General features: G+C 39.4%; 1 protein-coding gene across 1 annotated transcript in view; it reads left to right on the plus strand.

Moving 5' to 3' along the window:
• Window positions 1–20551, plus strand: part of efna2a (ephrin-A2a) — an 80817-nt gene that overhangs the window by 54974 nt on the left and 5292 nt on the right. Inside the window, exon 2 of the mRNA XM_085257709.1 lies at window positions 16063–16355. Within this exon, the coding sequence (XP_085113835.1) occupies window positions 16063–16355 (293 nt within the window). The remainder of the gene's footprint in view (window positions 1–16062; window positions 16356–20551) is intronic.

Genomic DNA, 20551 nt, shown 5'->3' on the forward strand with positions numbered 1-20551 from the left:
CACAGTAACAATAATTAGAATAACTTGGTTGTTTTAAATGTGCAATCAGTGCAGCTATGAATTCATATAATCGTTTAAACTGTGTTAATGAATTCAGACATGTTTATTCTACATCCTGAGTGTATATGCACCCACTATGAAATTGTTGCCTATTATAATATGTTTACCCAAATTCATCCAGTTTTGGCCACATTTCCAGATTCCAATGTAATTTTTGTTTTATTGTTTCAATTCATTTTGTGCAATAAAAAAACAAACAAATCTTAATCATTAAAATGTAACCAAAGTGTTAAAATCTCAACATTTAGCAAGACTAAAACTGATGTGAGGCGGTATTAAAAGTAAATGTTTAGCTGATTTATAAACGCATCTCTGCGTAAGGTTCTTAACTCCCTAATTTTTCATCCAGCACAACAACATATATATGTTTTTGTTATATATTAAACACTGGCCAGTGACCTGTTCACACCTAACTTCAGTTTTCTGGATAGACTACATCCTTGTAAAAGAGATTTTCTAATCTCAGTGGATTTTTTTTCTCCCCGGTTAAATAAAGACTTAAAAAACTACATGTAAAAAGAAACTTTTCGTAGGACTAACTGAAGTTCATTCTTTCCGCTTCCATAGGAATTAAGAGGGTCAGTAGCAGTCAGTTGCTGCTAATAAAACGATTAATTGATCATCAACAAGTGTGACAACGTCTATAAAAACAGAAGTTGTGGCACTTTGCTTGTCTGGGACATTCAGGTGTGTAATTAAAGAAACAATCTTACCAAGAGTGAAAAAGAAGAGCAAATTCACCCCAAAGTCAAGTCGGGCAATTCTCAGAGAAAACCCAAGAGCTAGATCTCAGTTAGCATATTTAATTTGAAATATTATGATCGGATAATTAAAAAAAGACTGAACAAGGTTGACTTGTTTGAAAGGGCTGCCAGGAGAACCCTTCTTCTCTCTAAAATCAACATGGCAGCTTGGCCTAGGTTTGCAAAACTGCATCTAAACAAACCACAAGACTTCTGGAACAATGTGTTTTGGACAGATGACATCAAAATATAGATGTTTGTCTATATTGCACAGCGGCACATTTGGCAAAAAGCAAACACAGCATATCGGCAGAAACACCTCATGGAAACACAGCAGTAGAAGGTTGATGGACTCCTCTGTATACCAAAATTAAACAAAAATATTCTATAGTCAAATGTGAGGTCATCTAAAACTTTGCAGAAACCGGGTCATGTAACAGGACAATGATAATAAAGAAAAGGATCAAGATGTTGCAATGACCCACTCAAAGTCCAGACCTAATCCTGATCTAAATGCTGTGTTGGGGATTTAAGAGAGCTGTGCATCAAGCATCAATAAACTGAAGCAACCTTGTAAAGAAGAATTCCTCCACAATGATGTGAGAGACTGATAAAGTTACACAAAAAATGAGTTAAATGAAAAATAAAAGCATGTAGGAAAAAAAGTTTAGTGTGTGTTTTAGTTTTAAAAAGTTAAGTTTAACATCAGCATTTCGTAGCAAAGCATGTCTGTCCTTGATATCCGACAAACGTGTTGCACTCGCTGTTTTGAACGCGTTACAAACAATTCAATTATGCATTGTTTACATCAAAGGTTGTTTGCTTGTGTTTTTGCTTGTATCGTGCATACATATCATTATGAACTTGCATGATATGAAAAACAAAATTAAACACTGGTCCACCAGTAATCACAAACTCGACAGAGTGCCTTTGAGTGCATAAAAAAAATATAAACAAATGTCGGCTAGTAACTATATCTATTTAGGGGGTGTTCGATGGGTAGTTTTCAAGACTGCAGACTGATGTTGGAAATGCACTTTTCTCCTCACGAATGCTTGTTTGGACTTTTATTACAGAAAAAAACAAACGGGTCAATACTTCGAATTCACTGGAATGTTAGTCTTGTGTTATGTGGTGTTGTGTAGCTGTCTGATTGTTAGTGTTATCATCATCTCATGGCAGAGAAACAAATAATTTAAAATACAATGTAAGGCATTGCCTACATACACATCGTACAGTCAAGTGCAATGCTGCCGCTCCAAAACGAGGCTACTGTCATAAGGCTAAAGTATATAAATGATAGATTTCTCCCTTTTGGGGAATTTATTTTTCTTAAAAGAGGTTACAGAATAATTTTCTTAGAGCAGATCATGCTGTTAAACTTCAGTTGGACTTCAAAATTACAAAAACAGAAAATCAAAGAGTAGCACTTTAAAAATGCACTTTAACTATGCTGATTTTGTAGCGTTTGATTTTTTTACAGAAAAATGACAATGTTGTAAAGGGTCTGTGCGAACGGTTCGAGTACGACGCTACAAAGAGCATTTGCAAAAGTGTTCATTATGGCTCTAAAATGGGGTTCGGGGCTGAAGAATCTTTTTTCGGTTTAGAGCGCAGTTAGAGCTGTAACGTTTGCAGAGGAGACATTTTTTTGAAGGAGAGAGAGCGCAAAGAAGAGGAGTGGGGGGTGGAATTTTTGGGAGATCAGTGGCAAAGAAGAAGATGAGAAAAGAGGGTTTGGGCACAGTGGGATTACGCCAAGACGTGGTGAGTGGGAGACAGGAATACAGAAAGACAGAGAGGGGGGGAGACACCAAGACAGCAGCACTTCTTTTTGATTTGTAGTAAAAAATAAAAAAAATAAAAAATGAAGAGGAAAGAGACTTCCTGTTTATAGCAATTTAGGTTTATATATTATCTAAAAAATGGAAATGTGTTGGGAACAAGAGCTGCTTGGCCTAATTCTTTTCTAAATTGAAACGTCTTATGAAACCTTTCACCATTTTGTAAACGTACACTGTCAAAGCTTCAGTCTCATAGAACCGGCTAGCTTTGCAGTCAAAATCAGTCTTTCCCATTACACAACACACAAACAAGCAATCATACATTACTGATGACCACATGACTGAGGTATTAAGTACTCATTAAGTAATAAGTATTTTGAGAATCTGCTCTATTTTGAATTTGAGAACATTTCTTTATTGACACACCTTTGCAAGATTATCCAAAACACTGCTTAAAGACAGCAGAACATTTTCAACCCTTTACTTCCACAAAAGCAAAGTGTCTTTCTGTGTGGAGCTTTCTCTATCTGGCTCTCCAAAGACAGATGTTAAGTGAACCACTGATTGAAACTCACTTTAGATGTGGATGAAAGCGTCAATAATCTATGTTAGTCTTGTGATTCACTGGCAAACTATCCACCACCTCTCGTCAAATGTCAGCTAGGACAGATAAAAAGCAAAACACGGGGTTAGAAAATAGATGGTTAGGTGTACATAAGATTTTTTTAATGTAATTCTATACTGTAAATCTATTGAAAAACTACTCTGCATCATCATCTCTTCTCTGTTCCTGATCTGGTCTCAAAATATAATCCACCTCACAAAGGATGCTTCTTTGTGAAACCTGCTCCTGGAAGTATACCCTGGCAAATCCAGCTTTGAATGCCTTCAATGCATCCACATTAACCTCAGCCACTGAAATCAAGAGGCTTTCTCTTATGTAGGAATTTCCACCGCCAAAAAAAATAGAGGAATAGAAAAAAATGCAGGGAAAAAAATAAGAGTTCGTGAATATGACACTGAAACAGCCAGCCTCACATCATCCAGCATATGAGAACATCGAGTAATAGATGCATACAGTGCTGGGAAAAGTTATTCCCATGCAATGAAAAATTATACTTTCTGATTTTTTTAGATTTGGCATTTTTCTTGCACTTAAATGTTCCAGATCATCAGAATTAGATATATTGAAATTGAGGGGTTTATTTTTTTTATAAAGATTCCATTTATTTCAGCAACAAAGCTATCCAAACCTGCCTGGCCCCACGTGAAAAACATACAAAAAAACAAACAACTAAATGTAGCTTTTTGAGTGACCTAGCCAAGGTCTAGACTTAAATGATGGACTTAAACAGGAAATTCATGCTTGAAAACTCTCCTATGTGGCATAATTAAAACAATTCTCCAAAGGAGAGTGGACCTAAATCCTCCACAGCGATGTGAAAGACTCATTGCCAGTTATTGCAGTGGCTTGATTACAGTTCATGCTGCCAAGGTCGGCACAACCAATAATTAGTTTTGGGGGGTAATTACTTTTTCACAAATATATATATTTGATATAATATATCTACTCTGGTTATTTTTGTCCAATTAAAAACTGCTTCATGACCTGAAATATCTAAGTGTGAGAAATATGGAAAAAGAAGAAATCAGGTAATCATGATACTGTATATTGCATCGGAAATAGATCGTCTTAATAATCTCCTCGGTTAGGATCCATTGTTCCAGAGCGCTGGCAAACAAATAGCCCTATTTGTAGAGCTCGCATGATTCTGATTCAGTGGCTTTGTTTTTAGGAGTGCACTTGCAGTGTGGATGGTAATGACTCGAGTGTACTGCACTGGTTTCATGTATTTGTTGAATGAAGATAAAGTGCAGTAAATGATTTCTTTGTCCAGTTTTAAATATTACTTTGCAGAAAGGTGTTTGCACATAGGAAATGTGGAAACATGGAAATTGTGTTTACAGTTATTAAAAAAGTGTGTCTCTTTTGAGAAATGAGGCAGAGCTTTAGCCAGTTATGTGTTAGAGGCCAGAAAAACAACTGTTGTTAATATCTTACAAATGACCCAAATGAGAGTTTTCTCTTCTGGGTGGAAAACAAATCCATTATAAAAGGTAGTCACAAAATGTGTCTTTTATCTCTTCCTCTGGTTTAAGTAGATTTAGCAGAACGTCCAAAAGTCAGAGGTTTTGTGAAACGACCATCAGGTTTTGCTATGCTGTAAAGCTGTCAGTATGCTTCAGGTTAACTTTTGCATGTCAAAACAGCTCTGGTTGTGTATCAGCTCCTTTGAGGATTCTTGCAACTTTAGTGCTATTTAACATATTTCCAACCATTTTAATCTAGACCATTGCAAGTATGACTGTTAGTTGGGTGTTTTGCACATTCTCTCACTCCAGCATATTTGACATATTTCACTTGAAAACTTGTTATTTTCCTGGTCCCACCTGAACCAATTTACTTTTGGTTGAAATGCTTCAAATGGTTCGAAATTAGGCTATCAAACTACTGCAGAACCTGTTTTTCGTCAGTGTGAAAAGGTTATCAGTATTTGATCAGGTATGTGGAGAGAAATCTATCTAAAGCTCACCTTTCACACAACAAAGCATGTCACTTTCCAGTACAAACAAGCTCCCAGGAAGAAACCACCAAAAAGTGTCACCTGTTTTCCCTCAGTGTGTAGCAGACTTTCTTCTTTTTGTGTCTGAATGCTACCACTTGAAACATCTGTAAATAGCATTTCTCCTTTTGAGTTAATGCAGAGTGTTTTCCTTACCTCTAGCCCGAGAACTAGAGGTCCTGACTAGTCAACATAACCATGGATCCAAAAGACAATGCTGATTTTGTTCTAGTCAGGGCAATCTCAGTTACCCATGTAGGGTTTTTTTTTCTTTTGTCTTTTGCTTCTTGGAATTGGCCCTGAGATTGAATTGAAAGCAAGTGACAGAGAGAGAGAGAGATTGATACAAAGAGAAGTGGACAGAACGAAAGCCAGAGAGTTTTGAGGAGGGAACCAGAAGGAGATCAAGGCAGAGAGTCAGACACATATGAATCAGAGAAATTGAGGGGAGGAGGGAGAGGAGTCAGAAAAGAGATGCTCGCTATTAGAGTCAGACAGCATTGACCTTCACTCCATGCTGAACCACGTACAACATTCAGCACATATGGCTCCACTTAATGTGGCGAGACCTGAGTCTGTGTATGCGTGTGCTTTAGTATATATGTGTATATATATATACACGTGTGTGTATATATATATACACACGTGTGTGTTTGTGTTTCTATTTTTGATCTACTATTTTTTGATCTATTTTTGATCTAGGAGTGTGACTATTAGTATGAGTGTGCACGCTTCTGTATGTGTGTCTTTGATTTTGTTTACATGCTGATGTTTGCCTGCATGTCGACACATGGATTTATGTGTGTGCGCGTGCTCGCCAGCATACACAGCGTGTATCTTAATTGGACTCCATTCAAGTGTTTAATTACTCATTAGAGATGCTGCAAAGCAATCTATACACCAGCTTTCCCCGTTCGCTCTCTCTGCCCTCTGTGACTCGCAACCCACAGAGGCTCAAACGCTTTGACCCAAACTACATGGATTAGTTCACCTCGTCAATCTGGATCAACCCATCCATATTAGATGAAGATCCTTAAGCCAGAGGGTGATGCCAAAGCAAGGCAGACAGCTAATATGTCAGTCAGTCTGACACTCCATCAGTTTATTCTGGTGTAAAAGTAGTTGTCAGGCAGACAGTTTTTTTTCACTGAAAGATGATAAGCAGTCCACTGGTAGGCGAATAAGTCAAACTGGCTAAACTAGTCAGTTACATAATCACTTTGTTGATCGGGGCAGAAATCTGAGAGCGGAAAAACACTGCAAACCTTTTGTTTACGGTATATATGAAAGTAACAGTAGTATTCCTCAAGCACAGACTAAATGCAACTCGGTGGTTAAACTGAAAAAAACATGAAAAGAATTGATCTGTAACTTTTAAAGTGAAGGTTCTTACACCAACATTGAGCTAAAACAGTAAACACATTTGTCCCAAGTCTATATCATGGAGAATTGATATTATTTGCTTGCCAGACTTGAAAGGTTTTTTGTAGAATATGGGGTGTAAAAAAATCATAAATGTACAAAATAAAGTTAAAGGTTTTTATAGTTGTACTCCCAGAAGACAAACTGTATACCTCTGGCCAGATGTAGGCTGGCCATTTTTGTGGAAACACTTTGTTATTTTCATCATTCTTAACAAAATGTTTGCGGTCCGTTTTAATGACAGCCAAAGATGGCCCCCAATCTGTCAGAAAAAAAAAAGTTGAACTCAACCTTGAAGAATGCATGAGTATTGATGGAATAAAAAATGTCAGCCAGTTCTTCTCCCTTCTTTAAACATTGACTCTGTGGATACGTGACATTTCTGCCGCTCCCCACCCTTGTTGAGAGATTCCCATTGGCGAACTTGGACACCAGCCATCAGCTCCTTCATTCGTACATCTTTTTGAGCCAACCTTGTCGATACCAATAGAGCCCCAGTGCTGTTTGTGCTGTCGACAGTGCCAGCGTTGGTGCTGCATCATGGTGAATGCCCCTCAGAAAACAAGGAGACTGATATAGGCATATCATGCACTCTGCCTGTCAGCTTGTCAGAAATACCGTGTGTGCCGGAGCTCTCAGCTTGTCCATCTGACTAACTCAACCTGCTTGCCCATCCATCAGTGGCTTTGTCTCTGTATCTGACTGCCATCGGGTCTATTCTGTCTTTACTTTTTGTGTGTATTTTTTAGCAAACACATCACCAAAGTGGTAATTATCCTTCCCGGGTGGGGGGCTCAAGAACAAGGTTTGTTATGTTAATCCAGTCAGTGGGCGTTGGGTTGTATGTGCATATGTGAGTGATGGGCAGCCTGTTTTATGTCTGACTGTGTGTATGTGTACATATGTGTAAGAATTTCCCAGGGATTGACACAGGCAGCACTTAATCCGCAGGGGGGCTAAGTTGCCTGTCTTGGAGAAATACATAATAACCTTTCAGATGTGCTGAATGTCACCACAGTGATCTATGGGCGACATTATTCAGAGTGACAGATGTGGAACTTGTCAAAACAACACAGTTTGAGCTGCTCAGGAGTGTGTGCCAGTTGTGGGTTGAGGCTTTTGATGGTTTCTTTTTCATGTTGGCTTCGGTGCATGTACAGTGAGATGTGCATGTGTGTGTTATGTGCTCTATTCCATGCTGTTTGCATGTGTTTAACACAGAAGTGAGGATCAAGAGCTAATCTGCATAATTAAACATGTACATCTGTGCTTATGAATCCCAGTACTTCGATTTGTGTTAATTTGGCTTTACATTATACTGAATGCATTAATGCTTTCAGTGTTACATGTGTTATTTTGTTGAGATGAGCTTGTACTCTACGCTATAGTATACATCCATGTGTTGGAAATGTCTAGATATGTCAGCCTCAGTGTGTTTGTTTCCAGGGAGGTACCATATTTACTTTTCCTAACGTATCTAAGCATCAGCAGCAATGCGATGGGAGACACAGGAGAAGACAACAGCATGAGAAAGGAACACCTCATGCTGGGGAAAAAAGCAGCTAAAGAGTCCTAGCCAGAGGATGATGTATGTGTGCGTGTGTCTGTCTGTGTGCATGAAGGAGTCCTTTTAAACATTCAAACAGAATGAGCAGAAAGCAGATGATGCCATGGTGAGGGAATAAAAATACAATAATGGGGGAAGAAAGTTAAGACAAAGGAGAGAACAGGAAGAGAAAAGAGGCGGGTGGGGGCGTTGACAGTCGCGAAGACTGAAAAGAGGAGATAGCAAGAATGTCAAAAGATGCTGGAGCTGAGCTCCAGAAAGGAAAGTGCTGGGAGAAGAAGAAAGAATAGACAGGGAGTAAATGAAGCAGAAGTGACTGGAGATGAAGATTGAGGGAACGAAAGTAAAGAAAAGGAGGAAAAGACAGAGTAAAGTCAGGAGAAGATGAAGATGGAGAGATAGAAACAGAGAGTAATGTGGAGTTAATTGGAGAGATATTGAGAGTGACTGGAGTTATGGTGTAGGAGACTGAGACAGCAACATAACTGAGGCTACTTTCAGCCACACACGTCTACAAAAGCCTGCAATTTCTTCCTGCCAGAAAGCCAAATGAGGTGAAATCGTGCCTGTTTTGAATATGAAATGTTACATTTAAAAGACTCCACATATTCATTTGGCCAACAGTGCACAGAATTTGCCAGGGTTAGGCAGCAATACTGGTGGAGTCTCTTTGTGCTGGTGTGTGGAGGAGAGCAAACCGGATGTTCATTACTCTCAATGAGAGAATGGTGATAAACTGCGTCAAGATAGGAGTTGGCAACTAAAGTTGGACAACAACTTTTGAGTTGACTGAAGATGTGACAGTGAATTGGATTTAAAAATTGAGCCAAATCCAATTCTTCCACCTATCCTGCTTGCAACCCCCCCCCAAAAAAAGAAAATCACCTCTGTGCAGTATCTACAAAGACCAAAAACTTTTTTGTGTTATTTTCATGGTGTAAGTTGCGCATTTTAACATTAGAGTTGCTACATGTGTTGACACGTCATTCCCATCACTTCAGATGAAGACAACCTGCATCATGTGCATTCTTACACATGATGCAACCCAAGCAGAGATTCACTCATAAATCCTCTGCCCCGTAACGCTAAAAGAGCCCAAACATCCTCATCCTAATTCTTCAGTTCAATTTGCACCAAATCACAACAACAGTCTCCTCAAGCCTCTTTATATTGTAAGGTAAAGATCCCAAGTTATCAGATAGCAAGCAGCAATGATAAGCTGAATGGGTGCAACTCACTAAGACACATACATGTACCTGCAAGTTAGTCTCAGTAACAGACTAATAAAATACTAGACCTGTTGGCCTGATTGTCTACTACTACTGCTGCTACTACTACTAATATGAGCGACTGTCCGTCTCCCAGCAGGCCATATTTCTTTGTTGGATAATTCCATTAGAAATGCTACAAAATGAACATACACCACAAATGTGGTTGAGAGTCTCAAATCGTTGGCTTGAATAAGCAGTGATGATGTTCAGCAGAGAGCAGTCAGCTATCATGATTATTTATAACAAAAATAATAATAATCATACCCAGTACAGTTGTTATGGAAAATTAACTATAGCATGAAGGCTCTAAATGTGTTATTTTATTGGCATAAGTTGGGCATTTTAACATAAGAGTCTATGGGGAATTAATTCCTTAGTCAGCCTCAGGTTGCCGTTAGAGGAACTGCATGTTCTGTCACTTGGCAGTTGGCTTAATTTGACTGCCCTATGCTTTGCACTTTATTTGGGCACAGATGCTGCACACACACACACAAAAAAACAGCATGCAGACGGAAAACAAAGTTGTTTACACAGTAAAATCTGAAAGCTGTTCCCTTAAATAAATCAAGCGATAAGTTATTTCAAGAAGTGAAGAAGTGTCCAAAAATCCAGTGTCGAGAAGTGTCTACCAAATGAAGACGTTGTATTTTGAAATGGTGCCTCCTGTAGTTTTTGCGGGTTTGTGCAGCCAGTTTCTTTTCTCCTCTGAGCCATTTTTACCAAAAGCAACTGGATCAGAATTTGACTGACAGACCAAGAACGGAAGAAAGAGGTTTTTCTGGGTTTTTTTGTTTTTTTTGCAGGCCACGGTGTGAGTGCACCATAAGTGGGAGTGACAAAGACAGATCAAGTAAAGCTAAAGAAAAGGAGAAAGTTATAGAATGAGAGTGGGATGACATAGTGGGAGAGAGAGAGAGAAGCATCCTTTGATGTTTGGTGGTTGATGGAGCCTGCTGTTTAGGACGCAGGCAGGTATGGTAAACATCCAAGGCTTCTCCAACCAGAGGCTTTGATCACAGCCATATTGAGAGAGGATGTTGATGACTCACTGTCGTCAGAATACTAAAGAGTGGCCACTACACGCAGGAGTACAGTTACTACTGTATGGAAAAATACAGAACTTGCGATTGCAGCAGATACGCACATCCAGAAAAAAACCTCAAAGACATGTTTTCTCTCGTCCCCTTTTTGTTTGGATCTTTTATTTCAACTTTTAAGCTCTCCCATTTCTATTTTCTTTCATCCTGATATGTGCACACAAAACCATAAAACACTTTAACGCAGATCCATTTCCACTGATTATGGTCCAAGCCTCAGAATGATCCTTTTATATCCAGATGAGAGCCACCAGCCAAAAGCCAAGTCTTTCAGCTGCGTCTGGCTAACATCACCAGACAATTCAATTGCACTGAGAGAGTGAGGAGAATTTGTGAGGCATCAGAGGATTATGAATGATATCATATTGCTCAGGTTCATACACAGACAATATTAGAAAGAAATTGCTTCAAGCGGCGGAACAAAAAAAATATGAAAAGACCATGTACTAAACAACATGCACTCCAACAGCAGTCTGTTTAACAGGCATAATTTAAGACAGTGTTTTCATAGACACTGCTTAATTTCAAAAGCATAAAACATAAAGTTTTAAATCTTTATCTTTGTACCCCTTCAGAACTTAATTATCAATATGCTAGAAATACAAACACATATCTTTCCCTGGAAATGAAAGATAATCAAGTTTTTTCAGCCGTAAAATAACAAGCATGGACATTATTTCTTGTACCGGTTGTAAAAGTTTACACTGAATGAGTAAAAGGATTAGTGAAACTTTATAATTTTGCTCTGTACTTTGTTGTAAGCTACCTTAAAGCTTCTTTTGTGCCAAATGTTGAATTATTATGATGAAATAGGGTTGGGGGGAGTTATTGTTTGTCAAAAATGAGACACTCTATGAAAATTGGTGCAATCCATACTGCTTTCTGTTCAGTCACTTGAAATTCCCTCCAAGATATTCCATGATCCAAGAAGTGGAGGCATTTAGGAACCACAGAAACTTAGCGCATGGTCGCGTAGTGCATAAAAGTCATCAAAGCTCTGCTGACTCAGTAACTGCAGAGCTACAAATCTCCTCTGCCATTAACAACAGCCTCCAAACTGTGTATCAGGAGCTTCATGGCATGGGTTTCCATGGTGCAGCTGCTCCTGTACGTATAATGTGTAGGTAGCTCTGATGTTTTCATTGCAGCCAGTTCACTAACTCTGTAAATTAGATCCTTCTGCATAGCCCAGTCACTGTTTGTGCAGATGCTTAATTTATGTAACTGCAAGCAGTACCTGAGTAATAAGTACTGAGAAAGGTTTTGCCTATTTAGAGAGCGTACAGAAAAGGGTGGTGGGTTGATCTAATGCTGATTGGTTGACAAATGGGCTGGCACAGGGAAGGGAGTGACAGCGGAGTTCATCAGGAGTGAGAGAAGCACAAGAAAAAATTTTATAATTTAAATTTTCTCCACTGAATGGCCAACAACAACACAAGCAAGAGTAGCACACAGACTGGTTGTACCAAATATTTTTGACACTGCCCCCATCTGACAACAGATACTCTCTGCAGGTAGATGAGCAGTCCGAAGCTGCCCACGGATCGCTAATAGACTGCCAATGTGCTACCACAGCTGAGCCAGAAATTCCCCATGAGGTTTGCCATACTTGCTGCAGTCTTTTCCTGAATTATCGGTGCCCACACTTTGAAAAAAAAACTCCACACTAAAGGAATAAAAGAAGTCGAAACAGGCAAACAAAAGCCATCACAATATTGTGTATGAAACTTCACAAAGTTTGATACTTTTAAGCTGAGAGGATTGTATTCTTGTGTTTACAAACTAGCAACACTGTCTGTCTCACAAAAAAATCGAGAGGCACAAGCCACAACGGTGCCGAAGAGATGTCACAACTGATGGCGCACCCTTCAAAAAAGCAGTAATGACTATATTTAAAGAGGTTTAAGCCTCTAAACCTGAACCACTGAACCATTTGGGTGTTAATATTCGGGACTCAAGCTGCACCTAGATATTTGGGAAATGACTATGTGTTGTTTGTCGGTTTGTCCAACAGTTTACCTGCATGCAACCTAGGCTTGCTCAAACGTGGGTGCGCAATGGTACTTAAACAACAATTAGAAACCACAAAACATTTCATAATAAAGCTCTTCTTGGCAGATTTTGCCAATAAGGGACAAGAAGATGCCCGCTTATAGAGATGAAGTGTGTTTAAAAGACTGTTCTATTGCAGATGTAACAATGATGTTACAGTGCTCTGACTATGAGCTAATAACACTAAGAAATTAAAGCCCTGATGTTCAGCGAAATGTAATTTTCAAGACTTAAGTTGCAAATAAATTACATCATAAATAGAAACATTTATGAAGCTTCATAATGTCAGCTTTTATTATGAGTTCTTTAAATATAATGTTGCACAATACTGTTATATCACTGCTTTCACAGCTTTGAAATATACGCACATACAGATTCAAAGACATCCCATTAAAAACACCAATAACACACAGACACACACACACACAGCTCTTTCTCAAAGAGCCGTGTCTTATATGTGAGTGCATTCCCATGTCTTTTTTGGCTAGTGCAGTGTGTGTGTTTAATTCCAAATGACACTCAGCCTGAGAGTGGAAGACACGGGACACACAAACTGTGACACACACCAACATGCGCTTTTTAACAGCTCACAGTGCAGTGGCACACCTGCACGTTCACCCACTCACCTGCACACACGGTTTCGGCTCGCCTCGGCAAATTAGGAATGCAGACAGTGTCACAGGAGCAGGGCAGGGCACTGATACAACCTAATGTATCCTGGCACATTAGCCCTTTCTTGGATTGAGCATCCTCACCGAGTGAGACCCACTTTGCCATGCTACCATTTAACCGGCCACACACACACACACACACACATGCTTGCCTGCATGAACACACACACATCCGTACTTTGCTGCATATCCAATGTACTAATGCTCAAGTGGTAGTCATCCATAAATGTATCAGCGCACAATCAATAGGCAAAGCACATTTGTCTCAGATGAAAAACCATAGTCATATAAATTGAAATGAAATATAGAAAACTCCTCTTCCATCTGCTCTTCTTCCATCTGGCCTCCATCTCCTCTTCTGCTTTTTCTTTCCTCATTTTTCAGCTTTATTCTAAACTAATTTCATGCAATCTCATTACCCCATATTTGATTGTCGCCCTCCTCTCTCTGCTTTTTCTTCTCTATTGTTCTAGCTTTGCACATATTTCCCTTCCTCCCCCACCTTTTTTTCTCTCTATTTCACCCCTTCTGTTCTTTGCTTTCAGGCTTTTTATTCTCATTCTATACATCTCTCCCTCTGTTTCTCCCTCTGCCTTCCCCCTTTAGTTGTTAATAAGAGTTGATTGGGAGCAGAGAGAGCCAAGAGGAGCTCCCTGGTGGATCAATGCCTCTAAATGATCTGTTCAAGGATCCCTTTAGAAGCTGCAAAACGCACTCTGATAGGGCACCGAAGCATGAAGACGCTCATTTCACATCTAACTCACTTCCTGATTTGCCCTCTGGGAGAGAGATAGGACTGCCGTTATAGGGATAATTTGTCCCAAAGCTAAATATCCCACTAACCAAGAGTGCTTAGACCAAAATGTCTTCATTCTAGGCAATCAATTACTGCCAAGGTGAGGGAGAAAATGATGAATTTGTTTAAAAAGCCCAAGCCGCCTGTGTGCGTGCTGTCTGTGACAACTAGATTGCACGACAGCTTGGTTTTGTTTAGGCTATGCTTATTTGATTGAAGACATTTTCCTGCGTCTCAAATTTACCGAGCTTCGACATACAAGATTTGATAACGCGGTGTAATGAATTTTAAATGTACTTGAGGTGGTACATTTGGAATTGAATTGATTGTAGCTGTGGTGATGATAATGAAGGTAATGAAAAACACCGGAGGACGTGGCGGTTGCAGACATCGACAGGTTTACTTGACCACAAAGAATAAAATGGATATTGCACTGACTATTTAAAAATGCATCGAAATGTTAGATGGTTTACTGAAAAGATGTTTATACTTTTACTCTACAGAGCTCATTTTTGCCCTGCTTTTTAAAACACATCTGCTGTGCTCTTTCATAAGGTATTGGCTACTAATAGAAAGGAATTAAATGCAATTTCCTACAGGAAACAATACATTACATTTTATTTTAATTTAACTTAACTCAACTTAACTCATTGCCTGTTTAACTTAACTACTGAGTCAACATATACTCTGTCCTGCTGATATAAACATCCCAGAGCAATCAGCACCAGTTACCATGTTTATTAATCAGCAAACAAAAAAATAGCCTCCAACAAATGCAAACGATTCATTATAAACACACCGTGCATTATTTGAAATGTATGTCTATAGAAAAACAAGGCAGGGAAATCCAGAAGTGTAGAGAGGCAGGCTGCACGCTGTTGGTTTTAGTCCTCATCTGCATTTGTTGACAATAACAAAAATATAGAGTATCTCCAGCCTCATCCTTTAAAGAGAGACTGTTTCACTTCACTGACTTCAAGATTGTAAACAGAAGTTCAGTTCTCTTATAAACAGCACTGGCACCAAAATATAAACATAAATAGAGCCTGTATTATAAAGGGAAAATGTGCAGCCATATGTTTTTAATGTATTAAAAGTGACTAGCAGAGGTTGCTGAAAAAGGATGAAGGGGCCAGCATCTCATGCGTTTCCATATCACCTGCATTCTATGAATATTATAAGGGACTGCCGCAGTGTAGAAACTCCAGGATGAGCGTTTTAATACCAATAGTTTTTTTTTCTTTAATAACTTGTTTCGGTTCATGATGCCAACCTCACTGATCTGCATGCTTGCTGAACTAAGTGGACACCTACAACAGCAATGTGTGCTCTCTACCACGATGACCTACTTCTCTTAAGTATCATACCACAAGGTTCATTCAAGCACGCCGACTGGAGAAAAAAAAACCTGTATTTGAAACATGCCTCGAATTCCCATAAATTGTAGTTTACCGAGCTTTATTAAAATAAAATTGGTTGCTAAACTGGCATAGCCAGAGGGATCATCATTGATTTTTCTGGCTTTAACAATATATTGTTTTGTTTGTTTTTTTAAATGCCCTCTAGGATTTTTTTTTCTTTTCACTGACTCAGGTGGTTTAAATCAGAAAAGCAGTTTCAGTGTCCTTGAGCAATATATGGAAACTCTAAGGAGTGTTGTTCTGCGACCTTTGATTTGCCTCTGAAGATGTGGAAACACAAAAATGTTCCAACAATCGCACAATTTCATATGGTTACATTGCACCGGATGACTACGCTAGGCAGATAGTTTCCTTTGTGCTGTGCAGTCATACAGAAATTGTAGTAAATATCGATTGTTTTTCAGGAATATAAAGATTTTTCTTAAAACGTAAGTCTTCCACGGTCTCATTTTACCACAGAAAGCACAGCTCCTCACAGATTCTGCGCAGATCCCTGAGTCTGTTCGCTTATTTTTTATTCATGAAGAATGTTTCCTTTTTTCTGTGTCTTACAGGTTCTGGCATGGAGAGTACAGGGTGGCAGTGAACATCAATGACTATCTAGACATCTATTGTCCATACTACGAGGGGCCTCCATCCCATGGACGCATGGAGCGCTACATCCTATTCATGGTCAACCATGAGGGCTACACTTCCTGCCAGCACAGGATGCGTGGCTTTAAGCGCTGGGAGTGCAACCGTCCCACCGGTCCCGATGGGCCCCTGCGCTTCTCAGAGAAGTTCCAGCTCTTCACTCCTTTCTCCCTGGGCTTTGAGTTCAGGCCTGGACACGAGTACTACTATATCTGTAGGTTATCAGCCAAGTAGAGTGTGTTTCTCTGTGTTTGGGGAAATTGTGTGTGCAGGTAAAGATGTTTGTTATCTGTGTGTGTGTGTGTGTGTGTGTGTGTGTGTGTGTGTGTGTGTGTGTGTGTGTGTGTGTGTGTGTGTGTGTGTCTGTCTCCTGCTCAATTTGCATTTGTAAACAATATATAAATATGCAATCAACAGAAGCTGATTGAGAGAGTTCTCAAACACAGCCTGCACAAATACACCTTCCATCTCCTATTCGCCCCTCTCACTCCTCCCTCACTTTATTTCTTAGCGCATCTCGCTGCTTCTGTCGAGATCATAAGTGGTGTGCTCGGCAAAGTGGTAAAAATGTCAGCAGGCGTAGTTTGTAATCATTTTTATATTAGCTCTATTGATGTTTCTCCTCACTTCAACAAGTGATGTATTAGTATTACCCCCCTGAGACTACTTTTTTGAACAAAGCTATCATTCCCCCAGCAGGCGTGGGACATATAGTAGCTTCAAATTACTCTTAAACATTGTTTTCAACTTCTCAGTGTGGGATGGATTTACCGCATCCGGACTGTTTAGTGCAAAATCAGTTGGTAATCACAGAAAAGCAACATTAAATTGACTTTGGGAAGCTTTACTGTCAATGTTCAAACACAGGAAAGCACCACTTTTCCTTTTTATGCTGTAGGAGCTGCAGTTGTCTGTTTTAGTATCCAAACCACCTGGGATGAAACGTGTTTTTCACAGAGCGCACAATTACAAGGACACCAAAAGCAATTGAAAAAACTATGTATGCTGTTTTATGCTTTTTTTTTTTTTTTTTTTTTTTGCTTTCATTTGTTTGGTTGGCTGATTTTATTTTTCTTTGTCAGTCTCAAATGACCATACAGTCATTTGATGAGTTATGTAAACTCATCATTCGTTTTTGATCAGTTTAATTTTTAATAAGTACATGTCAGTCAGCAGTGTTAGAGAAAATACTTTGCTCTTGCAGGATTCAGTTTGCCAGCAGATAGCTATAACGACTCAGGAAAGTCATCCTATTCTTTTTTTTCTGACTTGACCTTTGAGATTCTCTTAAGAAAAATCTTATTTTGTCCAAAAGATTTTTTTTTTTACTGCGTGGAATTCTGCCAGTATGCAGCCTGACGGTCTCTTCATTTCTCCTTACATTATCGCTGCACAGTTGGCTGAAAAACTGACCTTGACCTTTTTAGCAGGAGATGGAGCATTCTCACCATGACTCATAATGGGAAGAAGGTCCTGTAGCACCAGTTTCAGGTCAGGTTATAGAGGGAGTTTTTTTGTCCTTGGATAGTGATTCTCATTTTACAGTGATATTGTCTTCATTCTGAGAGTACAAGGAGACTTTAAGCAAAGAAAAAAAGTTAGATATAGATAGGCAGATTCTGAAACAGGTTTAGTTTTTCAGGTTTTATTTCTCATGCAGCAACAGTAACTGGTTTTGCAATACAATTAATATAAAAACAAATGCGCAATGCGAAGATACAACACTTTTGCATTACTGAAAAGTTTGCATTTAAGACTATTTGTAGGTAAAGAAACTTTTTTTAAATGCTAGTTGTCATCTACAAATATTTACCCAAGTCTGTTGTCTGCACAACCACAAAGACACAGCAGGCGAGAGTCAGGGAGCTGAAGAGGCAACGATAACAGCCACCCGATGTCCCGATGCACTTTTCCCAGTTGGCACACATACACACAAGCACACATTCTTCTGTTTTCAGTCTCATGTAGGGATGGTTTGGGCCCCTCTAGTTAGTTGCTGACTATGGTATTGTGCTCACGGGACCCCTAGGGATAGTGTATGTTCCACATGACTAGAATGCTTGTGAATGTGTTTCAATATATATCTGTGTGTGTGTGTGTGTGTGTGTGTGTGTGTGTGTGTGTGTGTGTGTGTGTGTGTGTGTGCGGTGCGGGGGGAGGCCTGGTCATGGGGGTCAGTTGTCAAGCGATTGTGAGTCCGTGAAAGGCCATGTCCATCATCTTGACTGGCAGGCTAACACACATTCTTGCCTCTCACCGTCACTCACATGCTCACATTAAACACACTCATGCACAGGTCAGTACTGATGTGGAACGACAACGTGCCGACCGTTTTAACCACCCAGCCTTTCCGCTAAGTGCCTTATTGTGTGCGTCCTCTCTGAACATACTTGTGAAGCACATATTTGATTGGCATTTGTGGTCACATCCATGAGAGTGCATCCCTGTGAGTGCACACTGGTGTGTGTATTTGTCATGGGGCTGACATGTTGACAGGTCAGCTCCACCCCTTGCTTCTCCCAGCTGTCATCTGATGAGGCTGAGTGGTTTTCAATGGGTTTTTAGGAGACTTTAGATTGTGGATGTGCTGGGAAAATGAGTCACTGGGTGAATTGGTGTGACTTTTAAAAATGACACAGGTGAAAATTGTTGGGGGTAACAAAGAAGAGGGAAAAAAACCTTTCTAGCCATTTTGCCTTTTTCAGTCAAGCCAAAACAGAAACGTCCACTAGGACAAGCCTTAATGCTAGGCCCAAGTTCTTCTGCCCACTACAAGTAGTGCAGGGAGATAATCTGAAAAAAATTGATGGATAGGAAGTGGCCTATAGGTAAGGCCTTACAGGGTAAAGGAGGTGAAGGTCAGAGAGAAAGATGGAGGGAGGAGTCGTGGGCTAAAAAAGAGGGAGGAGAGGGCAAATGAGGGGTCAGATTTATTTCCTGTGCACTGTGGATCTCAAACATGATTCTCTATGGGGTCACTACTGGGTTGTGGCTTCCTCAAGGGAGAAGGCCAGTAGGTCTCCACGCACACTTCTGCAACCAACTGTGCGTGAGCACATTCTTTTACACATCTGCGTATGTGTGTGGGTGGCTGTGCTCGTCAGCATGTCTGACTGGTCAGAGACTTGGACACAATCTCCTTTAGGGTCTCCAGCTCTATTTCACATTGGAGCGAGGTGGGACTAAAAACCCAGATTCAATTTCACTTACTCTACTTTGAAGTTTGAATCACACTAACTTTTTAACATTTTTTTCTTTTTCTTTTTTTTTTGGCATTCAATCTGGGCAGCAAGCTGGCTCAGTGGTTTGCACTGTTACCTCACGGCAAGATAGACCTGCGACTGTGGGGAATTTGCATGGATTTCCTTCCCCATTCCAAAGACATTCAAGCCAGGTTGATTTGAGAGTCAGTTATTTCCCTTAGGAATGTGAGTGTGAATGAATTTCAGTGATCCCTTACAAACTTGTTTACATTGCCTAACGTGCTTAGTGTGTTTATGGGAGCATATAGTATGAGGACATAATATATGAAACTCTGCACTTGCTTAAACTTCTAAACACTGCAACTGCAAAACAGTTAATTAATTAATTACTGGATTAATGCTAAATTGTGACAAATGTTTAACATGTTAACTGAAAAATTTTATCTTTTGGATACATTTTTATGTCATCTGACATATTCAGTTAAATTAAAGTTTTTAAGGGCACGCTGCATACCAAGGTTTTGATAATAGCTCTGCAGGAACCACCTTGCTGTTGCAAACATGAACCGTGCTATCTTTGGTATTTTTTTGTAGACTCGGCTAAAGAAATTATGAACAAAAGATGTGTTTTTGATACAGGCTGCTAGTTACAAAGTGCATAAAGATACAAATTGAATTTTTTTTTTGCTAAGTTATCTTTTATGTGTAGACACAACATCTCTGGTTTGTTCCTCGAGTTAGGTGACTTTTTAATGCCTAAATAATTCATTGCTCAGTATTAAGTGGCTTAAAAATAAAAATTCCTCTGAAAATGCTCAGGTACAAGGACTGAAAAATAAGTGGGAAAAAAACATGTCCAAAGAAAAAACTGAAAGCCTTTTTAAAGGTCTTTTGAACTTTTCGTGGGGTTTACTACAAATGAAATTCAACACAGCCGGGCTTTCTTTGCATTCTTTCTTTCTTTGCACTGGCTCAACAAAACCCCAAATCCCATCCATTGGAGATCACACCAGTGGTTATCAACTAAGCCGTTCTCTGTTTCACATGTCCTGTGACTCTTTTTCAACACAATACTGCTACAAATAAGAGAAAAGACTAATGCTAAGTAAAGCCATCTTTGGATTTATTTCACAGAGCAGTAAAATAAGCATTTTAATTTATCGTTGCATGAGCCCTTTAAGTTTCAGTTTATATCTATGGTCCTCAA

The sequence above is a fragment of the Mchenga conophoros genome, linkage group LG19, assembly GCF_057382185.1.
Source record: "Mchenga conophoros isolate Kocher_MC1m ecotype Shallow Benthic linkage group LG19, M_conophoros_male_GT1.1, whole genome shotgun sequence".
NCBI classification, from domain to species: domain Eukaryota; kingdom Metazoa; phylum Chordata; class Actinopteri; order Cichliformes; family Cichlidae; genus Mchenga; species Mchenga conophoros.